Source organism: Colius striatus, chromosome 1 (genome assembly GCF_028858725.1).
Source record: "Colius striatus isolate bColStr4 chromosome 1, bColStr4.1.hap1, whole genome shotgun sequence".
In the NCBI taxonomy this organism is placed as follows: domain Eukaryota; kingdom Metazoa; phylum Chordata; class Aves; order Coliiformes; family Coliidae; genus Colius; species Colius striatus.
The window spans coordinates 31640747-31664742 of NC_084759.1; the positions used below are offsets into that span (position 1 = coordinate 31640747).

At 35.5% G+C, this 23996-nt stretch overlaps 1 protein-coding gene across 2 annotated transcripts in view; it reads left to right on the forward strand.

Annotated features, from left to right (window-relative positions):
• VWA8 (von Willebrand factor A domain containing 8) overlaps positions 1–23996 on the forward strand; it is a 182687-nt gene that overhangs the window by 15743 nt on the left and 142948 nt on the right. For both annotated transcript variants that reach the window (XM_061995180.1, XM_061995190.1), the window contains exons 3-8: positions 4583–4713; positions 6728–6838; positions 18282–18449; positions 20390–20554; positions 20954–21003; positions 21327–21435. In XM_061995180.1, the coding sequence (XP_061851164.1) occupies positions 4583–4713; positions 6728–6838; positions 18282–18449; positions 20390–20554; positions 20954–21003; positions 21327–21435 (734 nt within the window). The remainder of the gene's footprint in view (positions 1–4582; positions 4714–6727; positions 6839–18281; positions 18450–20389; positions 20555–20953; positions 21004–21326; positions 21436–23996) is intronic.

A 23996-nucleotide genomic window follows, 5' to 3' on the forward strand; every position in this document is an offset into this window, starting at 1 on the left:
TTTATTCCATATTTATATATGACTAAGAGAAACTCAGTCTTCTGAATCCCATTCAGGGTTCCTTCCAGAAAACTATTTGGTTTTATCTCATTCCTTTCTATTTTTTTTTTTTCATTTATACTCACATGGGGAAATATGATTTACCTAGGTACATCTTAAACCTTCCTGTGAAGCAATTAACTTGGAGGAATTAATGATAAATGGGTTTATGGTGTCATTCAAGAAGTAACTTCCCCCTTTCTAAGCCCCTGCAAAGACTCTTGTTTCCTTACCACCGCAAGAACAAAAATTTTTGGAATGAGAACCGTTTCCATGAAAAATTTATGAGGAAAAATAGTATTCCAGTGAAAACTGTTTGGGACGTAACCACACTATGAGACTTTGAAAACTATTTGTGCTTTGTGCATCAGCATAAAATTGGAAGAGCAGCAATATTTTACTTGCAAAATGCTAAATGAAAGCAGCTGAAAGCAGGCCACACAGGAGTGTTTCCCTCTTCACCTTGACCATGCTGCTTCCTTCACTGTGTCCAGTTCAGCCCACTCCCTTCATTGGCCCTCACTCCTGAATAAGCTGTGAAATAAATCTCAGAGAGATCAGATTTTTTTTTTAAATTTAAGAAAAAAAAAAATTCCCTTTCTGAAAAGTATTTCTGTTTTTAGGGCTCACTCCTCGTCCCTTTTTTTTTTCAACTGTATTATATGGCAGCTACTGCCTGTGCTGAATGTACTGCAAACTGCCATGGAGAGCTGAAGGATCCCCTCGGTAACTGGACAAGAGGGAGTTCTTTTTTTCCCTCATAAGCTTTTGTTTCTCCTGATAAAAGGAGCCATTCTCAAACTCTGAACAAACACTGTAACAAAGGTTCAGGACATACTGGAATATACAGGATATACATATATTCAAGGTTGGTGGTTTTTTTCTGTTGATGTATATTGTTTTCTTCTAAGTGCTTGTTGGTTATTACGTGATTGACCAAACTAGAGTCATATAGGGACAAGAGCTCTAATGTATTTTTGTACCACATCTGGAACAGATGTTCGTGGGAATCAATTCATTTAACTGTCAGTCTCTGAATAGTGGGAAAAGATGGGTGTCTCCTTCATTTATGGGATTTCTTCTGTAGGTGGGACACAAGGACCTGCCAGCAGATACTGTCTGCTATCTCCAGTGGGTCTTACAGCTTCAGTAAGTGTAGCATGTGCCAAGAATTCAAGTACAAGTGAACTGGAAGACTTCCGAGGCTAGCACAGCCATTTCAGTCTTGGTTTTATCAGAAGCTGATTTGTGGATCAAACAAGAGCAGCTGCTGCGTTTGCTTCAAAATCTATCTACAACATTTTTTTCTTCTCTTGCTTGGGGATTTCTCCATTAAGCTTCAGCTGCTCACTTTACAAAATGTTTACACAGATTCTACTAGGTGTTGTCCTACTTATCACATATTACAAAGCAATGGAATGCAGTTTCTTTTGCTGGCCATCCTTGTCACGCAGGAATAGCAAATTGTAGCACCGACTATTCTACTGCATGTGCCAGATGGTGTCTTTGAGAATACACTGTAGAGGCTTCCTACGCACCATCCTGCAGATTAAGAATATAGGGCCAGCTACTCAAGTACTGCAAATCAGCAGAGTGCTACTAAACAGATTATGCAAACCTGGTTTGCATTAGATGCTATCTGACTCATGAGATAATTAATAAAAATTGTGGTAAGATACATGCTGATGCTTTTCTCAGCTAATTTACCCCGTCTTCCAAATGTCATGGAAAATTATTTTATGGTGCTTGTGGTAAAGTTAATATACAGTACTTGAACAGTGGAATTTTTTCAAGTCAAGTTAGAGAAAAGATAAAACTTTTGCACTGCAGATACCATGGTACAAGTAGTCTAAATATATAGAAATAATATACAAGATAGTGTGTATGTCCATCTGAAGTTGCTTTTGAAAAGCCTACTGTGCGTTGGAAATAATGTATGCAGTATAGACTGCATATACAAAGAAAACGTGTTGTTCTTCTGATTTTAGAAGGACATAACTAGGAAACCAATGTACTCTTAATATCTGGGGTGATGTACAGATACTGCACGTTAGAATAGAAGGAACTGACAAATGGAAGCTGCTATCATGACAGTTCAAGTTAGGAAATGCTTGCTTTGAATTGTCCATATGATTTGTTACAGGCATCCTTTGAGTGAGTTTGCAGATGGTCAGTGTGCTGACTTTGTGATTGAAAACATGTATTATAATTGACCCAACTGTAATCTTTATGTGAGAAGAGTGACATGAATGGTAAAGCAAATAAACCGTTTTCTAGGAAATGTGTTGAAAGGCAATTGTGTCTTTTATGTCTCTCTCAAAAAAAAGGAAAGTTAGGGAATTATAGGAGACTTTTAAAAGTTGCATTTTTCATATTAGTATTTAAGAGTAAATTTGAATTATTCAAACACAATAACAAGAATATAAGTGCCATAGAATTCCTCAAGGTTTGCAGGGGGATCATGTTCCTATCATTTTATGTTTTTTTAAATGCTATACATTTATGTTCTCTTTCACATGACTGTTTGTCTTGCAAATGCTGCTGAACATTCTTAAATCCTGTTTCTATTTATGGTACTGCTTTTAAGTTTGACCCAAGTCTTTTCCTGAAAAAAAGTTAGCTATACATATTAATGTGAATTATACCAGAGGCATTTGTAGTCATGCTGTGTCAAAGCTGTTTTTGCCATGCTTCTAATGCATGACTTTTGACATGAAAGAAATCAGTGTTTCACAAAGATTTACAGGTTCAGTTCTCAAATTTCAACCAAGTGACTTTATGGGTTTTTGAGAATAGCTATTATAAAAATACACTAGAATACTGGCAAGTTCATTCAACAGGTAAAAGTGATAATGAGATTATGTCTTGAAATGTAATGATACCTTTAATATAATACTTTTTATTTGTGTGGTGCTTTTCAAATTACCTTATGCGTCCAGTAGCAAAGTTTGGACAGAGCAGTTCTTCTGGTGTGATGTATTACTCTTTATTTCCCAGGGAATATATGAATAGGAACTTTCTTAATTTTGTTGAAAATCTCATAGAAAGGAATATTTGCATTTGGTCTGTTGTGTGTAGCACGTAGAATGTGCATTGCTTTTAGAAAAGAACATTGCGGTGAAGAAAAAGAAAATATTCTTACCTTTATATGTCTATGAAAACTAATCCTGGGCATGCTAATGAAACAAAACAAAAAAGCAAACCTGAAATGTTTTTTTACAATTAATCTGACAATCTAATGCATATATTGCTCACTTGCATGTGTTTGCTGTTCCTGTTCATATTAGTGGCAAGGATTTAGTAGATTTCTCTGAAAGTGGAACCAATTTCAAATGGTTTTCTTGAGTGTCAGACTGGGAAAGATGACATAGAATTTGAGGCATGTTTTTTAAAATTTTGGCTTGTAATTACAACCAGTAATCACACAGAAAAAAGGTAAATAACCCCGGTATTAGTTTGAAGTTCTCCTTTCCTCTTGCTCCTTTCTTACTGCACTTCAGCCTCCCAGACTCCCTTGAGGCTCCAGCTTCAAACTCTATCATCAGTCATGTCAGATTATGCTGAAAGTAATCATATACATACATGCACACATAAATCTCTCTCCTGGCTGGCTTGTGTTCTCCTCCTTAACTAGTGTTTTTTGCTTCTGTCTTAAGAAACCCCCCAGCAAAGCCTGGCTCTATGTGAAGGAGTATTCTGAGGACAGAGCAATGTACGTCAGTGGGAACAGTGCCCCTTGTTTAGTGTGCTCTTTCTGCATGAAAGCATCCTAGTGCTGCCAATACTTGCATACATGTGGTGAAGGTTTTAGTTTAATTATAATCAGGTTATTGCTTTTTAAAATAATAAGAGTATAGCATTCTTAATAGAAAGAAGTGGATCAGCTTTGAGTTGGTTTTCATTATGATTTTGGAAGCTGCATGGTACTGATGTAGTAATATTGCGAAGTTTACATTTTCTTGATAATTTAATTCTGCGGGTTTTTGTGTCAAAATGTAAATGAATGCAGTTAGCTTTTAAGAAAATAACCAATTAAATATGTCCCTGAACATTAGTCTTAGTCTGATGCTAACATGGTTCATGATTTTTTTTTAAGTTCATGATTCACAGCAGCATTGGGATATAAGCTGAATAAATCTTTTACAAATCAGTAATAATGTAGTTATATTATATTAAGTGATGCTGAGAAGTTCACTCAATATTGGGTAATAAAAAACAGTCTGTGTTTGATCAGTTTAATGTGAAATGAGAATCAACAACATTTGGTTTTCTGATTTTTGTTGGGGTTTTCTTTGAAGGATGAAGTTGGGTAGAGAAAAGGACAATGGGTAAGACAAGTATGCAATCTTACATGTACATTAGATAGTCTAATATAAAATGTGTATAAAGTTCCCTGCTTTTCAGGTCTCCAGCTTTAGGACAGCACATCTTTATGTCTTTGTTTTATTTTTTGGACGTAAGAACAAAAAAAGGTTTGTGATTGGCCAAGTATCGTAACACTTTTCAAAATTAGGTAATATGTCCTTATCTCTGTGTTTCAAAGTGACAGATTCTTTGGCCCAGTCTGTAGTCCACCATTTAAGATGGATAATGCAGAAAGATCTTCTTGGTCAAGATGTTTTTCTTATTGGTCCTCCTGGGCCTCTCCGACGATCTATTGCCATGCAGTATTTGGTAAGTAATTGGTTTAAATTCTTGGATATGTAGTCATTAATGTCAGTTAGTCATTCCTCTACTTGGCAAATGGTAAAAGATAGTCCTAGAAAATCTTGCAGCAAGCTACTTAGGAGGTAAATAAGTTTTTCCATAAGTGCACTTTCCAAAGTTCAATCTTTGTTATAGACAAATAGAAAGTACAGACATTTTAGTGCATGTTTTTCTTCTTAAACTCCAGGGGAAAAAAAAATTAGTTGGAAAACTGTGTTACCATATGCTTTCACAAATGGAGAAACAGTTTGTTCTAGGCATTATGTATGTTAGAAGATTAAGTTATCTGGCTACTGTTACAGACAACAAATCGTTTTTTCTTCGTTGTATAAAAAAAGAAATGAAGGAAAGGATTTGGGAGAGGAGTGTTCTGAGTAACATTTGGGAACAGTTATCATGAGTGATTAGAAAGAGTAGATGTGTGTATGATCCCTCTCTTGGAATGTGGGAAGGACTTGCCTACATCCATCTGTGTGAACTGTATCAGCACCATGTACAAAATTCCATGTTTAAATTGTTGGTGCTCTGAAATGATAATGAAGGTGGGGTTGTCTGCCCCCAAAGGTGATGAACTTTATCCAGAATCTGGTTGGGCAGAAGAATCATAAATGGAGGCATATAAACAGTTGCTATAAAGATCATCCATTCCTTTAAAAATCAAAAGATACAAATTCAAAGAGTAGATCTCAAAGGTAAAGCATAGAGGAGAAAGCTGCAAGATTTTGAACTTTGGAAAAGAAAGCAGAGATTTCTTAATTCATCAAAGCAGATATACTACTTTATAGCTCAATGCATTCTTTGAAATAATGAGAAGTTTGCTGTAACCTACAGAAAAAACATCCAGTATTCAGACATGGGACATAGAATGTGTCTTGCTATTTATACCACTGTTTGTATGCACCTGAGCTATTTTTAAAAAGCTGGTTTAATGCCATGCCAATTACATGAGGGCTGGTCTTTACATGAAATCTCACACATGCTATGGTTTGCTAAGTATTGATTCACAGAGCTAATTGTTGAAGAAAACGATTTCACTTTGTTTTTTTCCCCCTAATTCTAAGAAAGTACAGTTTTATCTACCTGCAGCATAAAGAAATTGGTGGCTTTGTAACTAATAGGCATTGAAAAAAAAGTGGAAAGGAGGTAATTTTCATGGTTTTTATATCTTTGCTATTTTTTTCATATAACTATAGCTAACAGCTGCCTCTTCAGAGAGATCTGTTAAATATGTCATACCTTTAATTCATTGATGGATAAAGTCTAAGAGCATTTCGGCGTGAATCTCATTCCTAGCAGAATGCATGATAACCTAGATATGAAGGTAGCAGGAGCATCAGGTGTGGGGGATTTTTTTTTCTTTAAGATATAAAAGTCTAAGTATATCTCATATTGAATCAAAATAAACATGACAACAACCCGAGGGTTCTTGTTTTTTAAGTAGTCCTAATTTTACAGATGCTGACTGCATCTCATGACATTACAGGGTTAGAGAATAAGAACAATATAGTTCATCAGTTTGCTGGCAAAGCCTGTAAAGGTAATCACAACTAAGTCACAATATAAGTGTTACTGAACAGTGAGAGTTGAAGCTTTTATGGAAAACTTATGATTTTTATTCATGATTCACAGATGCCAATTGTTTTTCGGAGTCCAGAACCAGAAGATTAATTTACAGGATATTACAAATGCTCAATGGAAAGAATGTATAGCTGGTTCTTCTGTTTTTAGAACAGGTTTGGGGAAAATAAAAGTTTATTGGGGAAAATAAAAGTTTACTGAGCAGAAATTCAAACCACTTTGAGGCAGAACACACTGTAAACATTTTAAAAATAAGAGATATAACATTCTGTTCAGATTATTTCAGATCACTGTGCTGCTGCCTAGAGCTCTTTTGTACGATTATACCTCTTGGCTTTTGTTAAAGTTCACTTACTGGGGTTATAGTCTTATTTTTGTACTAACTTTAGACTATTGTCCACAGGAGCTGACAAAGCGGGAGGTTGAGTATATTGCGCTATCAAGGGACACCACAGAAACTGACCTCAAACAGCGACGAGAGATCCGAAATGGGAGTGCTTTTTATCTTGATCAGGCAAGTTGTAGTCATACACCACTAAATTATTATTTACTGGTAGTTTGAGGGAAGTCATGGTTTAGATGATGAAAATTTAGTATGTAGATTATAAACCGATCGACATGTTTCTGATACAGTTAGAAAGTCTCATGTTATCTTTACCCAAATCCAAAACTACTCTGCTTCTGAAGAGTACCACAGGGTTGATTTAGGCAGACTATTTTTAACATACTTCTGTAATGAGAAGTGAAATCTGTTCAGTGCAAGTTAGACAAGCATTTCTCTTGGTGTGTCTCTTCTCTAACACTTGTAGCACATTAGATGTATGCCTGAAATGGATCTTCTGATGGAGTTTCATTGAAAAAGAATCTAGTTCGTAAATTTTAAGACTGCTGTGTTGTGAAACTTAAACTCAGTAAATGGACACAACTGGGAGATTCGATTTGAAAGCTCACTGCTGATCTGGATTAAAATAGTGATTTCAACAGTCACAGAATCATAGAATTGTGGGGTTTAGAAAGGACCTTTAGAGATCATCTAGTCCAACCCTCCTGCCAATGCAGGTCCACTTAGATCAGGTCACACAGGAACACGTCCAGGTGGGTCCAAGCATCAGTATTGCACTAACCCATTAGCTGATTTAGTACAACCAAAGAGTGACTCACATTAGGTAAGATTTCCCTGTAAGTTGTGAATGGCATGTCTCCCTTTGGGCTGCTATCTAAACCACTTTTCGGTTGGTGGTGCTGTAGAGGTTAGGTTTATCATTTGTGAATGGAAAGAGAGATGGGAACAGGACACGAAAGAGAATCTGAAGGCTTTGTTCTCCATTTTAAACAAACATTTTCCTTTATTTTTTCTCTCTTTTTTTTTTTTTTAATTCCTAGTGAGTGATCTCTTTTTCAGCTTCCAAACTTTAAAGAAATGTTTGAATAGATTTTTTTGAAACTAGGATAAATGACTTTGAATGATGGAAGATCCTTAGAACTAAGGATAAAAACTAATCTAAGTAATTTTTTTTTATTACTTCTAGGACTTCAGATTATTTCATGTTTGTCTGGAAGTATGAAGGTTGCACAATATGAGATAATTTAAAGTACTGTACTGTGGATTAGGGCAGTAAATGGCTTCTCATTCACCAGAGGATAAGAGCATTTGTGTAGGCTGTGGGGTAAACTTGTTAACTACTCTTATCTATCTGCTGTTATGGAGAGCCTTATCTTCATGTTTGCTACAGGATAGTTGAGGTAATTTAGCCCAGATGTAAGAGCATTAGTTAATAAACATCTTTAAGAGCCACTGTATAAGGGACTGTAAACGGCTCACCAAAATGTGAGATGGTCTGTTAACCCTGTATTTGTCTGAAGGCTGTGATCCCAGTGTAAGTATGAGGCAACTTGCTTCACTTTGTACAAGCTATTCTTTGTGATCTTACTCCACTCCAGTTTAGGAAGGTTAACTTTCTAAGATAGTTCCTCAATCTATTGGACATTTTTAGTTAAAAGGCTTGTGGCAGAATCCAGCACAGCATTACTTCAGACCAAGACTTTCCTTTAGAAGATACCAAAGTACTAAAGTCAGTTGGAATCATGATGTCTTTCCTCAGCTCATGTGTTACTTTTCATTTACATAACCATTTTAAGTTCTAAAGGGAAAACAAGATACTAAATCATTGGTATTTAGGTGAGCACTTCTAAAATATTGGAAACATGAAAGATCAATCTTATAGATAATGCTGTTCCACCTGAAGATTTGTAACCCTACATTTTACTTCGACACATAAAATACAGTACATTTAAAGCCATCACAAATCTCATTACAGCTCAATAATAAAAGGGAATAAAGTTTTACAGGTCACACTGGTGTTGAATTTTAATTAGTTAGTTTAATGGTTTTGAGGTTTGCAGGTGGCTATAGCAATTCAAAACACTACAGAAGCCAGACACTACTCTTCTTCAAACCCTAGACCATGGAGTGTTTCAAGACAGACAAGGCTGTCTTGAAGGCTACTTCAAGACTTCAAGGCTACTCTTAGTAGATAGCCTTAACAAAATATTCCCAAAAGAGTTTGAATTGCTCCCATTGGCACAGGTGAGCTAAAAGAGGTGAACTTATATGAGGAACTGAAGGTACAGGCTCTTCTTTTTAGATTTACATGCCATTTCACTTCCTGTGGAATCTCATGCTTGGTCTTTGTAACACCCAAGAGAAGGCAGCAAAACTTGAAAATCTGGTTTCAGGAACATCCACTTTATTATGAATTCTGTGGGTCAAATAAAACTTAGCTGTTGTTTAGGACAGATGAACCTCTTTGCATGCAAGTCATAACATAGTAATGTAGTTACCTTACACTTTAATAATATACTGAAATGAAAACTGGCATCTTCTTACCATAAATAACTTTCATTTAGTAGATTATCTGGTTTGCAGGCCAACGGAAATTTACAAAGTTCTCTGTGAGTGTTATGGTTATTTACAGCTCTACATTTAATGGTGACATAGTACTGAAAACCGATATCTTGGAGGTTTCAAAACATCTGATATATTTTAACATCAAGTTACTGAATATGATTGCATTAAGTTATTTGAGATAGATTTGGAAGATGCTGATTCAGTGAGCAAGGCACGGTGCTGATTCAGAAGCAGTGATTGAAATTCTGTATTGAAATATATATGGAAAGGCCAATGTTAGCACGTTAGCCTCGTGTGTTAGCATATCTTAGTTCTTAGAGTGAATAAAATGAGAGATTTGTAGTTAGGAATTTAGAAGTAGTATCTGATGAGGGAGAGGGGTGGATGGGTTCTATTTACCTCAGAAATAGAGCACAGTTAAAATAAAGGTAAACACAAAATTATAAAATTAGTTTCGAATTAAAGTTGTGTAAAATGAAGGACTTACAATGCAGTAAGAGGGAATTATTTAAATTATTTCATTCAAGTACTGACAGGAGAAAATTCTATTTTCTTATCTTTACCTTGGAACTTGAATTTTGAGTTTTGACTGTTCACTGCTAAAAGACTCAAAAATGTCATCATTACTGTTATTGGGACAATTAAGTAACCTCTTGGTTTTCATAGAATCATAGAATGGTAGGGGCTGGAAGGGACCTTTAGAGATCATCTAGTCCAACCCCCCTGCAGAAGCTGGGTCACCTAGATCAAGTCACATCGGAACATGTCCAAGCGGGTCTTGAAGACCTCCAAGGAAGGAGACTCCACAACCCCTCTGGGCAGCCTGTGCCAGGGCTCCCTCACCTGAACAGTGAAATAGTTTTTTCTTATGTTTAAGTGAAACTTTTTGTGTTCCAGCTTCATCCCATTACCCCTTGTCCTGTTGCTAGATACCATAGAAAAAAGGGATGTCCCAACCTCCTGACACCCACCCTTTAGATATTTATAAATGTTAATAATTTCACCCCTCAATCTCCTCTTCTCCAGACCAAACAGCCCCAGTTTCCGCAGCCTTTCCTCATATGAAAGATGTTCCAGTCCCCTGATCATCTTGGTGGCCCTGCACTGGACTCTCTCCAGAAGTTCTCTGTCCCTCTTGAGCTTGGGAGCCCAGAACTGGACACAGGACTCCAGATGAGGCCTCACTAGGGCAGAGTAGAGAGGGAGAAGAACCTCCCTTGACCTGCTGTTTTTATTCTGTAATTTATTGCATGGGTTAACTCTGTTGTGTATCAATTAATCAGTTAAAATTACTTTCTAGTACTTTAAATGGCAGATTAAAATTTTGCTGTTATTGATAGAAGAGATTATCTTGCAGTGTGTTTTTTTTTGTTTCTATAACTCTTCATAGCTTCATTGAACTGGTTGGGATTCTAATATCTCAGCCCATTATATTGTCAAAAATGAAGGCATTAGATTTGATACATCATACAGTGATACAATGTGAAATTGATTGTCAAGATTCCAGAAAAATTATCTTCTACCGTGGCTTGAGAGACTTCGTGTAGTAATCAATTAAACACCCAGAGTAACAGAAATGACAGCTTAAACTATCCTGTCTGTAAAATAAACATGACATGAAGTCCCCTGGAGCAGCACTACACAGACTCGAGCTTGATTTCTTTTAATCAAAAAAGACTAGAAAGAGAATTATAAAAGAAGACATGAGATTAATTGAATTAAATTATAGTCATATTTGTAGTACATATGTAAGTATTTATGTTTGTGTATATATATAAAAATTCTTTCTATACCCTATTCAAGAGATAGGTAAAAATAATTCAGCTTTAAAAAAAAAATTAACCAGCGACTGCAAGTTGTGTAATTCTGTGACTTATTATTACCTTGACAGTGGATTTGTGATGATCTGCTAAGTTAGCCACAGCAAAGGCATTGTCAGAAAGTATTAGTTAGTTGACTGTCACTGCGATATTTGCCAATCTGGTACAGGCAGATAGATAGCAAAATCTACAGAAAGAAGAGGCAAATAATGCTGTGCTCCACAAATACTGAAGTTACTATTAAATTTTATCTTGTGTATAATGTTGCACAGAAAGAGGGAAATGTTATTTAGAAGCCAAGAGTATTTGGGTGAAGTTTTTCTCTATGCATGTTGACATGATATATCTTGTATCTCAAAAGAAAATGCATGACAAGGACCCCTATATAGTAGCCTCTGAACTTGTAGAAGGGATTTTGTTTTATTCATTTTCAGTACTTCTGTTATGTTTCTAAAAGTGTTAACGTTTAACTGGATGTGTTAGGTTAGTGGTTCAGACTCTGGTATCTTGTTTTGATATAGGGGGCATATAGATCAATGTCTGTAAGGCAACATGAAGAATATTAGGACAGTGTTCCTAATTCCTTCTATATCAAATCAAAAGGGTGGTTTATTTTTTCTTATGTTTGTGTATGTTGCATATATATTCCACTTTATTTTCAGGTAGTATTTCCTACCACGTGGGAAAGGACAATACTTTGTAGTATGTGAGGTCACAGCATTCGTAGGCAATATGGACTTGACAGATGATGCTCTGAATCAGTGATTTACAAGTGATAAATAACTTCATCATTTTTAGATATCTGTCAAGTACTTAATTTCCTTTCTGTACTGCTACTTATGGAAGACAAATTTAAATAGCCCTCTTATTCTTATCCAGAAGAGTTGCATAATGAAGGTAAAAGCCTCTAGGCTTCTTTGTAGATATCGCACAGGTAAATCTGTTCAGAAACTTAAGAGTGCTCACTCCTACCCAAGATGCAAAAGGTGTCATGAACCTGATGTAAATGGGTTTTTTTGTACTAATATACCTGGTGTAAATATAATCTGTTGTAAATACAGTTTGCAGGCAATGTTGTAAAGCCCCTTGACTGTTGTGGTAGTTCAAAAAAGGGGAAAAAAATATGGAGGAAGCTGAATGACTTGAGGAAGCTAAAATAAATGGCTATGCAATGAAAGACTGTTCCAGTTCTTGTCACATTAACATATTTATGATCTTATCATACGTTGATTCACTTCCTAGAGTAAACTTTGCTAGCCTACTTTTTCTGATTTGAACTTCCAGTAAGTTCAGGTTGGGTTTTTTAAAGTTACTTTTAATTCTGTGCTATGGTATTGTGACATGAATTAGTTGCTCACCAGTTCAGAACATTCTTCCTCACTGAAATAAGAACTTCAGTGGACAGCTGCAATCTGTCTAACTAGCCTGGCTCACGGTGCTAACAGTGAATACTATGATTTCTCAGTCTCTTTTCTTTTTAAGTAAGAAAGGATTTAATAACAGTATTAAATACAATCTTCCCTGTAATTTTCCTAACCTTATGGGGGAAATTAACTGTAAAAACCACTCATAAAACGCTTGATTAACTCAGTGGTGAGGAAGGTTGAATAGTGAAGATGTAGCTCATACCACCATTACAAAAGGTTGAATTATTTAGTCCTTAAGTTACTTCAAAAAAATTAACTAACTGCATTAGTTACTATTATATTCATTGTAATAAAACTCAAACACCGCATTTGGAATAACTCAGTATATTTGTGGCCTAAATTCTAAAATGTAAACTGCAAACCTGTATTTCATCATCACCTACAAACTGAGAAATTTTAAACAAAAAATAAAATGTTTTAGATGAATAGTAGGTCTGTTTGTAGTCTTATCTGTGAATATTGTTATACGTGGAGAACGGTTTTTTATTAAATACATGTTATTTTAAACAACTAACCCAACATTTTAAAAATATGTAAGGAAAATGGTAGCAGTAAGTTTTTATAAAATGTTGACATTGTTGCTTTGAGACTGGTTGAACGTGGCTTTTAATAGCTCTTTATCTTACTACTTAATTTTTGACAATACTTTTATTTTCAAGGAAGTATGTTATCACTTCGTTCCATGAAGTAATCATCCATTTCAGCATCACTCAACAGCTTTCCTGTTTGCTCAGCTCATGAGGGAAAACAATAACTAAGGAATTAACAGGCCTTGAAACTGAACAAATATCTTGAAAGATATGAGGCATACTATTAGACATGCTGTTCACTCCACAGATATGTTTAAAAACTAGCAAAGGGGATTCCCCAATAAAAGGCAGCCTTATATGCTTCACTTCCCTCAATATCTGTTTGTAAATCTATCTTTGGATTGTCTCTGAATTTCTAGATTATTTGATATTTCCATGTAAGTGATATTAAAAATTTTGATGATCTTACTAGTTCTGTTGCATCAAAAGTAACATGAGGCTTTACTTACAATAAATTATGCATCTTGGTCAATGTTGTATTCTTTCCCTGGTAAATTGAGGTGTAAATGCTCATAGCACAGTCCCTTCTACATCTCTGTCATTTCTTTTCCTGCTATCTTTTACCTGATGACTAGTTTTAACTATTTAAATTAGAACAATTTTATTAATTGTATTTGATCCAAGGAAAGAAATTCAGAAGATATCAATGTGTCAGGAATTTGGGGCATCCCTTTTTTTCTATTGTATCTAGCAATAGGATAAGGAATAATGGGATGAAGCTGGAACACAAAAAAGTTCCACTTAAACATAAGAAAAAACTATTTCACTGTGAGGGTGATGGAGCCCTGGCACAGGCTGCCCAGAGGGGTTGTGGAGTCTCCTTCCTTGGAGGTCTTCAAGACCCAACTGGATGTGTTCCTATGCAACCTGATCTAGGTGAACCTGCTTCTGTAGGGGGTTGGACTAGATGATCTCTAAAGGTCCCTTCCAACACCTACCATTCTGTGATTCTGTCATTCTAATGGAACTACCATTTCAGTTCTGGTATTTGAAACTATACTGTTAAAGTTTCTTGTACCTTTACAAACTATTTTGGTTAGCTTTCTAAAAATGTCCTCCTTTCTCCAGTGTTTGTGCATTTCAGTATGTGCATTGTAATGAACTTTTGTTTCTGTCCTTCTTCCCTTTCTGACACTGCATAACTTCACTGATGTGCTTATACTCTGTGTTTTTTTGTGAAAATTGGAGTTTACACCTTCTTGCAGCTGGCGTATTTTGCACGCTCAAGCGGAAGAGCTCACTATGGTTTGGCTACAGGAAAGACAATGAAAGCCTGCTTAGGGTCTTCTTGACCCTAAGGTGGTTTTGGCTTTAAGTGCAGTATGAAACCAGAGTAATCACTCTGTGATATATGTTTGTTGCATAAAGCCATTACAGTGAGAGCAGAACTGTGTGAAGGATTTCTGTTCCCACTTTGCAGCAGCTGCAGGTATTCCCTGGAGCAGTTGTCCGGGTTGCCATACTTCCAGAGCCCCAAGAGCAAGGGTAGGAGGCAGCAGCATTTATCCTCCTCTGATGAACAAAATACTTCCTTGCTGCAGTTACAATGAATCTGAAAGTAAACATTTAACAAAACTCTGTCCGTCTTGAAGAAAGTTTAATACTTTTAATCTCAGGTTTATCATCAAGGTTACACAGTATAAGCCCTCCCCATTAAACTGTGGTTTATGTTAATAATCTAGAAGAAGCAGGGATAATGAGAGCACAGCTATTTCTGAGTTTTCATTATAGAATTCTTGGAAGTGTTTTTAAACACTTTAAACACTTCTGATTTTTTAAAATGCATTTTAGCTTCCATACCAATCCATCCAAACACAGATAAAACTGAAATAATGATTCAGAGGATGCCTCGTAGTATGCCTAGTTTATTGCAAAAATCTATTACTCATTACCAACCAGAATGCAGCCAGAGGTATGTAGCTGTTTTGGTCTTAAAAGCAAACTTTATGCTATTTAACACAAGAACTTGAGAGGTAGATGAGTTGTGTATTTATTTTATTGTACTTTGGAGTACAATTTCTTTGGAAAACATTCTGCAATGTATCAGATATGCTTTGGAGATCTATGAGGAGCACAATTTGGAAGAAAGCTAATCACAGTAAATTAGCATTCAGATACTTGTGGTGTTACTGTTGTTAAGGAGTGTTTTTGATTAAGAAGTGAAAAACTATGTTTGTGCATCCACTCATTCCTGAAGCTGATTATAAAAGATACATATAGGCAGGCAAAGACCATCTGTAGCATACACTTAGAAATATTACTGTATTGAGCAATAGAATTTTGAATACAAACTTCAAATAGTTTTCAGGCTCAGGAATCTCTGTACGTTTTAAATTTTGACCTTGTGAGCTGATGATCAGCAGGTACAGTGTAGTAGGCTGCTTCTCAAGATTGCACTGCTAGTGGAGAGCATCTTCTTTGTTGAAGTTAATGATTGTTATATGCTTCCTGATATTTGCTGTCTACTCTTACAGTAGATTACTTTCATGTGCAAGTTCAGGAGAGAGATTTATGTTGATAATGGAATCCTGTTATTTCAACAAGCTTTCATCCATAGTGTACGTGTCTCAACATGAGTCAACAAGATTCTATGGATACTCAAAATATTTTGAAACCATATGAACAGAATGTGTATTTTCCTCTGACTAGTAAAATTCAGTCATAAAGTCTTCATAGACTTACAATACGCAGAATCCAACTAACTTGGCAAATAAATTGTTTGTTAAAGCATATTCTGGCGGCGTTTTGACAAAATAGCATTTTGTTCATGCCAGGTATTGGACTGGATGCTGGAGACTTAAGTTTTCTATTCAAACAGGTTGGAGCGTATTTTTGACTTGGCCAGTGACCTTCCTAGAGAAGAATGTTAGTATAACATTTGTCCTTTGTACAGATTTTGTGGAATGAGGAGAAAGGAATTTCATATTGCCTGTTAGTAAAGTACGATGTCCTGTCTTAACAACAACAAAATCAATTCACATACTGATTGATTTTTGAAGGAAGTGGTTATTCAGTGGAGGAGAAATAATCTGAGGACTAATATATTTCTTATGAGGAAAAGCTGTGGGACCTGGGGCTGTTTAGCCCAGAAGGGAAGAACCCAGAGGGAACCTCATTGACACAAGTATTTAAAGGGTGGAAGTTAGCAGAATGGGGCAGCACTTTCTTGTGTTATCTTCAGTCACGGGACTAGGGTTAATGGTCATAAGCTGTAAAACAGAAAGTTTCAGTTCATTACAAAGGAAAACTTTGAGGGTGAGGGAGCCCTGGCACAAGCTGCTCAGGGAGGGTGTGGAGTCTGGACAGTGGACACTTGGACACGTTCCTGTGTGACCTAATTGAGGTGAACCTGCTTTAGCAGGAGGATGGGACTAGATGATCTCTAGACATCCCTTCCAACCCCAACTATTCTATGATTCTATGACTATTCTATGATTTTGCGACCTGATCTAGGTAAACCTGCTTCTGCAGGGGGTTGGACTAGATGATCTCTAAAGGTCCCTTCCAAACCCCTACCATTCTATGATTCTATGATTGTATGACTATTACTTATTCAGTAGAGTATTATGAATTCCTCAGATAGTGATTAATAGAGATAGATTAAAATGTTATATAAAATGTATTTCAGAGTAGAAACTTGATCTGGAGATATGTACCAGAATTTGTGACTGCCTTTTTTGAGTAATATATGCCTCAAACCAGATTAGGTACAGGAGTTACTTACATCTTAGTAACAGTGTGAAAACCTTATGTTATGACTAATTTGCCAGTAGTTATTTATGCTTCTATACTGTATATAAGAAGCATCTAAATTAATCTTATCATTTAGTGTCGTCTTTATCTTTTCAAATGGATCTCTGATTCTATTACATACTTTTGACCATGGGGCAATTCATTTGTTGTGCTGAACTGTTCTATGTTTCTAGTTTATGCTTATGCTTTGTCCTTTATCCATCTACTTTCGTATCTTTGGGGTTTTTTTTCCTTGTTATTTTTGTATTCTGGTACTTCACCATTACTTCTGTCTCTGTCTCCATTTTTGATGTCTATTGTATTCATCAGAGATTTCTATCTAGCATTATATGACAGGTTCTTCTGTAGGAGTTTATAGGAGACAGACTGGGAAGAGATTTCATTTGTTTGCCCCTTGCAACTGTGCTTGTGTTTAAAATTGTGTTAAAATATAACAGAAATGCAAAGGAAGACTCTTGGTGCCTCTAAATGTTGCCCATGCCTAAACCTGCCCCATTATTATCTGATTAAACTTCTGCAAATCGGAAGTAGACAAGAATGCGTTGAATTTCAGTCTTTTAGTCGATAGTAAATGTGAATATTAGATATGAAGTGTAGTTTCTCTGAGTAATCAATGTCATTGATTGCAAGAAATTTGCACAAAATTACCAACACTGAAGTTTAGTTTTACATTTTGGCTACACATTATGGACTTGAATCAACAGCCACATATAAACAACTAATAAAATGAAATACAGAAAAAACCCCACCTTTCTATCCCAAAGGCTCTCAAGGGTTATCAAGTTGATGGCTACATTTTTATTCTGTTTTCATAGAAGACCATTTTCAGTCAGGGAATATAATTCTTAACCCTTTTTAAATCACATTGTTTAGTGTCTGATTATTTATAGCACTATTTTTTTTCTATCATTCATATTTAGTTTCAGTAGACTTTTGTTCTAGTCAGACTAAAGTGAAGTACTGAGATTGGATTACACTGTCACACAACCAGAGGAATCTAAAGGAATACCTGACGTTTCTCTAAATGTTTCAGTATAACTGTAAACATGTAAAACCATCTTGATTGTATGTTTTCTGTATAAATAGCTGTCTCACAATTGTTAGAATTCTTGAAAATACAAAATATTACGTAACATGAAAAAGAAAGAGTGCCACATATTAATATATACTGGATATACACTAAAATGTCTGCAAGGTTTTACATCTTATTCTATCGGTACAAAATACTGGAACTTATTTCTGTCAGTAGTAGTTTGGAGCTGAAAGTCTAGCTCGTGAATGTGTAGCCCTATTAAGTCAGCTGTCATTCTTCCTGATCGCTACTGATGTGAATCATACTAATTCTTACAGAAATAGATACTGGTTTAGGAAGCACCTAGGGGTTCTTTTTTGGCAGAATTTAATGAGGTATGTAACTTTCCTTTATGTTATAATGCTACTTTTTAATTTATCTTTAAAGTGTGCAGTTCGTGCGGCTACTGAGGGCAGAATCCTTGTGCTGGAAGGTTTGGAGAAGGCTGAACGGAATGTCCTGCCAGTGTTAAACAATTTGCTGGAGAACAGGGAAATGCAGCTTGAAGATGGTCGTTTCCTCATGTCTGCACAGCGTTATGACAAACTTCTGCAGGTATGGAAATGCTGTTTGGATTTGCTTTTTTTGTTTTCCCTGTCCTTGTTAGTGCTGGAAGACCATTACGAAGGGGAGAGTACTTATGAGTCAAATAGGGGAAATCTCACCAATGTTTCTACGTTGGTTTTTTTCTCTGACGTTATGCAGGATGAAACAGGCAGGTCGAAAGCTATGTAGGAAGTCAAACTACTGCTTGTAACGACAACAAAAAATTTTCAACTCTTTGTTTGTGTGGCCACATGAAAAGGAGTAGTCCATGTTAACCTTGCATGAAGCCTGGATGTTTCTACAATGAGAAAGCCACAACGTGAGAGTACCTAAAATATACTTGTGAAAAGAGTTTTGAGTTGAAATTGTTTCTTTGAAGTTCAGAAAATGCTTCAACATTACAATAGCCTTGTTACTAAACTTTTAAAATGTCAAAAAAATGAGATCAAGTGACACCATATTCATCAGTACTGTCTTGCCTTTAATGTACAAAATGTATATGTAACAGCCAATCTAAACTACAGGAAATGGTTAGAGAAGTTTCTTTTGATAGGAAATGAGGTTTTAGTGTCTGTTGCCCTTGCTACTTTGGCCACTTTCTTCCTCTTGGACTTCGAGTTGTACTGCTTAAATTTCAGTGGATACTTTTCAGGCTTTTGAAGACCTCAATACATTTCATTAGACAGCTTGCAATAGTGCTCTCTTTCATGTACTGTAGTTTGCAATCACAGATCTGTCAGTCTCTCCTAACAGTCTGACACCTGCTTGCTTATGTTTCTGTCTGTCATATCTAACTGTGATTAGGTATATAATTCAGACCCATGTGGCAGAGGAAGGAAATTTGCAATAAGACTTCTGTCATTGATCCTGATTGTATGAGGTTGCCAACTATGCTGAAATACTGTAGTGGATTTCTGAAAATGTATCATTATTTCTTATGCCTCTCATCTGTGGTTATAATTCTTCTGAACCATGCCTTTTCCAAAAACATTTTAATGATATTTAATTAGTAGATGTGGTTGTTGGAAGCATTATTATTGTATTTTACAAGTAAGCTTGTAAAATATGTTTGTATTTAAAAACTCATAATGAGAATTCAGACTTAGACTGGATTTGTTTGCAATTATTAGACAAAGCATCTTTTTTTTCCTTTTTAACACTTTTCTAATGAAAAAATGCCTTGAAATGAGTGCCTCAGGCACACTGATAATAGTATATGAATTAAATAAGTCTCTTGCTACAATACTAAATCTAATATTGCTGTTTTGTTCTTTGGGGAATATTGAATTATATAACCTAATGTTAATTTTCTCCTATGTGAATAATTACCATACATCTAGGTCTGAAGGAAATGTACTTGTGTATGGTTTCAAGGAAGACTTAACTAGATATACTAAACATTACATTTTTTTATATGCTGTGAAACTTTTACATGACAAGTAAAATACAACATTTTATATCCTCATATAGGATTCTAATTCTTATTATTGCTTATAACAAAGCATAATTTGTAAATCAAACTCTTTTAAGTACAGATTTTAGTCTCCTTTACAGTCATAAGAGTTAAGAAAGAAGAAATTGCATTGTTCATGGTAGCCCACTTGTAATATTATAGAATGAAATAAATTCTGTGGTCTGTTTATTTTCTGTTCATTGTGAAAACAACATTGTAATGTTTTCAACTTTGAGCATTGGTAGGGTCTTTGGTCAATTTGCTACAGGCCTGAAAGCTGCATCTCATCAAGCATTGAAAGTTTTAGAAAAACTTGCTTTTACTATCCACAAATTTGACTGATTCAATGCTTTCTATCCCCTCTGAATGACAGATGAGAACATTACCACATTTAGGTTGAAAGGCGAGGGCTGTTAGTCCATCTGCAGCTTAGTCATTGTAAGCTTCTAATGATGGTTTTTTTTTCTTCTTTTTTGCTTTGTTTTAATTAATTTAGGATCATACAAAATCAGAGTTAGATGCATGGAAGATAGTTCGGGTTAGTGAAGATTTTAGAGTGATAGCATTGGGCCTGCCAGTACCTAAATACTCTGGTAACCCCTTGGATCCACCCCTTCGCTCTCGATTTCAAGCTAGAGATGTTTATCATCTGCCCTTTAAGGTGAGTGTTCTAGCAGAATAGTTGGATTATCTGTGCTGAGTACAGCTAATATTTTGACCTTTTATTTTACTTACTTCACCTGTGAAAAGAATCCTTCGGTAATAAATATAAGGGTATTTTTCATGCAGGGGCCTAATAGATTTCTGGCAAACAGGCTTAGAGTTGCCAAGGAATACTGCAGCAGAAAAATAACTTTGGTAAAACAATATCACCGTAAAAGAAATATTTCATAATATATTTCTTTTGCATTGAGTAAAATTAATTCTGTGTCAAGGAGCAAGTAGACTCCTCATGACTAAATTAAGGGGAAAAATAGAAAATGCCTCATACATCATGAGCTGCGACCCACAGTATGATCCCAAAATTAATTTACTCTGTGATTTTATGTTCTATTTTCAGGACCATCTTCAGCTATTATATTCAATTGGATCAAACATTTCCACAGAGAGGTAATTTTTCATAATTAAAAATATTTAAAATTGAATTAATGAAAACAATGTCCTTTCAAGAGTCTTTGCTATTTTTGTGTCTTCTATCACTTCATAGAGACCAGAACAGAAGTTTTTTAATACATGTGGGTGTATTCTCATACAGCTTTTCGTATGCAGCCTTCATATAATGAATCTGTAATGCCTCAGAGCTGCAATCACACCTTACTTATTTGCACTCAGAAATAGATTCAGCATCTTATACTGTATTTAAATTTTTAGGCTTTAGTATTTTAAATATAGACAGCATGTATAAAACTTTGTAACTACTTTCTCCTGTGCAGAATTTCTCAGCTCCTGTCTTTTGCTACAACTCTCTGCTCTCAAGAATCTTCTACACTGGGACTTCCAGATTTTCCTTTAGACAGTTTATCGGCTGCAGTTCAGATTTTGGTATGTACATACACATGTACTGTGAAACTGTATGAGCTTAAAATTTCCCAAAATTAGATCTGAAATATTTGTGCTGTTAGAAGAAGATTAACATGAATATTTAAAAAATAAATGAAGAAAAGCCCCAGTGAGATATCTCTGGATAACACTTTAACTAATTATATAGCATATATACCAAAGTGTGGCATGATGCAAGACTTGTGATTTAATTAACTGTATCTTAGTACTCAAAAGAATAATTTTAATTCCGCTAAGATGATTACCTTATTTGGCTTCAGGGGCATTTACAGTTTACCTGATGATGCTGAGGTGGTTAGTGGGGAGAAATTAAAAATCATAGAATCATAGAATGGTAGGGGTTGGAAGGGACCTTTAGAGATCATCTAGTCCAACCTCCCTGCAGAAGCAGGGTCACCTAGATCAGGTCACATAGGAACATGTCCAGGCGGGTCTTAAAGACCTCCAAGGAAGGAGACTCCACAACACCCCTGGAAAAGCACATAGAAGTGCTTCAGATTTAATGGTATGCCTATATATCAGATTGATTGCATGACAGAGATACATGTTACTCTCCATGGACACCTAAATTAATTCAAACCAACTATTAAAATGTAGTTGTAGGATATGGTAAAGTTGTATGTGATGAAGCCTACATTAAGACTTTGAGTTATCTGGTTGATTTAAAATAAATATAGACATAGAGGGTTACCTGAAGATGCAGGTTGTACACACTTGAAGATTCAATACTTATGACAGCTACAGTCCATAGGCAAATATAACAACTGTACACTTCCTGAGTTCTCAGTGGCACATCAGGCAGATCAGGAGGACTAAAGCTGTGGCAGTCTTCTCCTTTCTCTGACAGTCTTTGTCCTTTGAATTTTATGATTACATGGTAAAAAGCCAAAGTTAAACCAAAAGGTGCGTCCTGAAGGAAGTCAGGGAGATGAGATCCATATAAAAAGGGACAGAGGTTGATAACCTTTTGCATGTGGTAAGATGTGGCAAACCCAGGAGGGTAAAATACAAGGACAGCTTCTCAAACCCTCTCTTCAAGAAGCAGGTGTTTGTAGAAAGGACTGAGGATAGTTCCAGTATGCCTCCTGTGCAATCATTTTGCCTATGGTACAACTGAGGGGCAGTTTACTTCCCCATATTATATTGGGTTATATACATTAAAACATAACGATGACTTGTTTTACTGTGGTGCTCAGTCTCTTCAGTTTTGCTGGATATTTACAGACATCATTTTTTTTTTTTTAATTAGTGGTACTACATCATATGTTAAGAAGTGATTAAAATTCAGGTTCAGAGAAATGAAATGGTATTTGGAGGGCTTTAGGAAAGAGATACATGTTGGATTTTAAAGTAAATTACAACTTTTTGTTCCATGAGCTCTGTAGTGAAAAATTATTTTTAAATGAATGCCAGATGGCTTTCAGAATAATGGAAAGAAATGAAACCTTAACTATTATCTAGACTATGGAGTGAAGGAAATGTTTTATTTTACATTAGGGAATGTGTTATCATTGCATGACAGTGTCTTTTTTAGTTAGAATTAGTTTTAATCACTTGATTTTCAAAGCTGTCTTTTGTTAGTGATTCTAGCTATGACATTTTTACTTTGCATCCTGGGTCACTGCCATACTCTACTCCTGGCTTGGTTGATTTAGCTGTTGAACGTGTGGAGGGAATACATTGTAATGACTAGCTCCTTATTTTGTATCATGGATTCACACAGTCCCAAATGCATTTCTTAGGTTGAAAACTGCCTGCTGAAAGGGAGAATGTTTTTACAGGGTGCTTTTCCAAAAGGGCTCATTTCATAAACACCATTGTAATTATGATTAATTTGAGGTAATGTAGACAAATTATAGTGTATTTAAAATGCAATAAAGGATTCCTTGATCCTTTAAGCAGTACATTTATTACAGTGCCTTAAATGGTTTATTTTTACTGATCTTTTCTTAATATGAAACATTGTAAATAGTATTACTGATTATGAATTGAATTATACATTTCTTAAAATATGCATCTCCTGACTTCAATTCTAAACAACTCTTCTTTCAGTTGAGTGCCTATGTAAATCCAGTGTATAACTGAGAATTAGTTAATTTTATTTGAATTGTATTATTTCTTTTGCTTTGTGGAAGGCTTTAAAAAGTAGTGCCAGTCCACTGACTAGTGGACTTCTCACTGATGTCCCTAAAAATTGCAAGTCTTTTTAAAAACAAACAATCAAGCATTACTTTAGGGTTTTTGAAACACTGCTTTAGATTGTGAGATACTCCTTTATATCATCATGCACATTTTTTTTTGGTTTTCATAAATGCAATTCTATTTGTTTATTACTGCAATAAGATAATTTCAGACAGCAACTGACAAGGGAGCTAGTACTTACAAGTAACAAGGAGACTAAAAAAAGTTGCTTTCAATTTTGTGTAGAAAGTGAAAGCACACTTAGTAACTCATTTCAAAACAAACAGTTTTGATGAAACTGTTCAGAAGTTTCTAGGAATTGATTTGTTATGTGGAATCTGTTCAGTCAAAAGGAAATACTA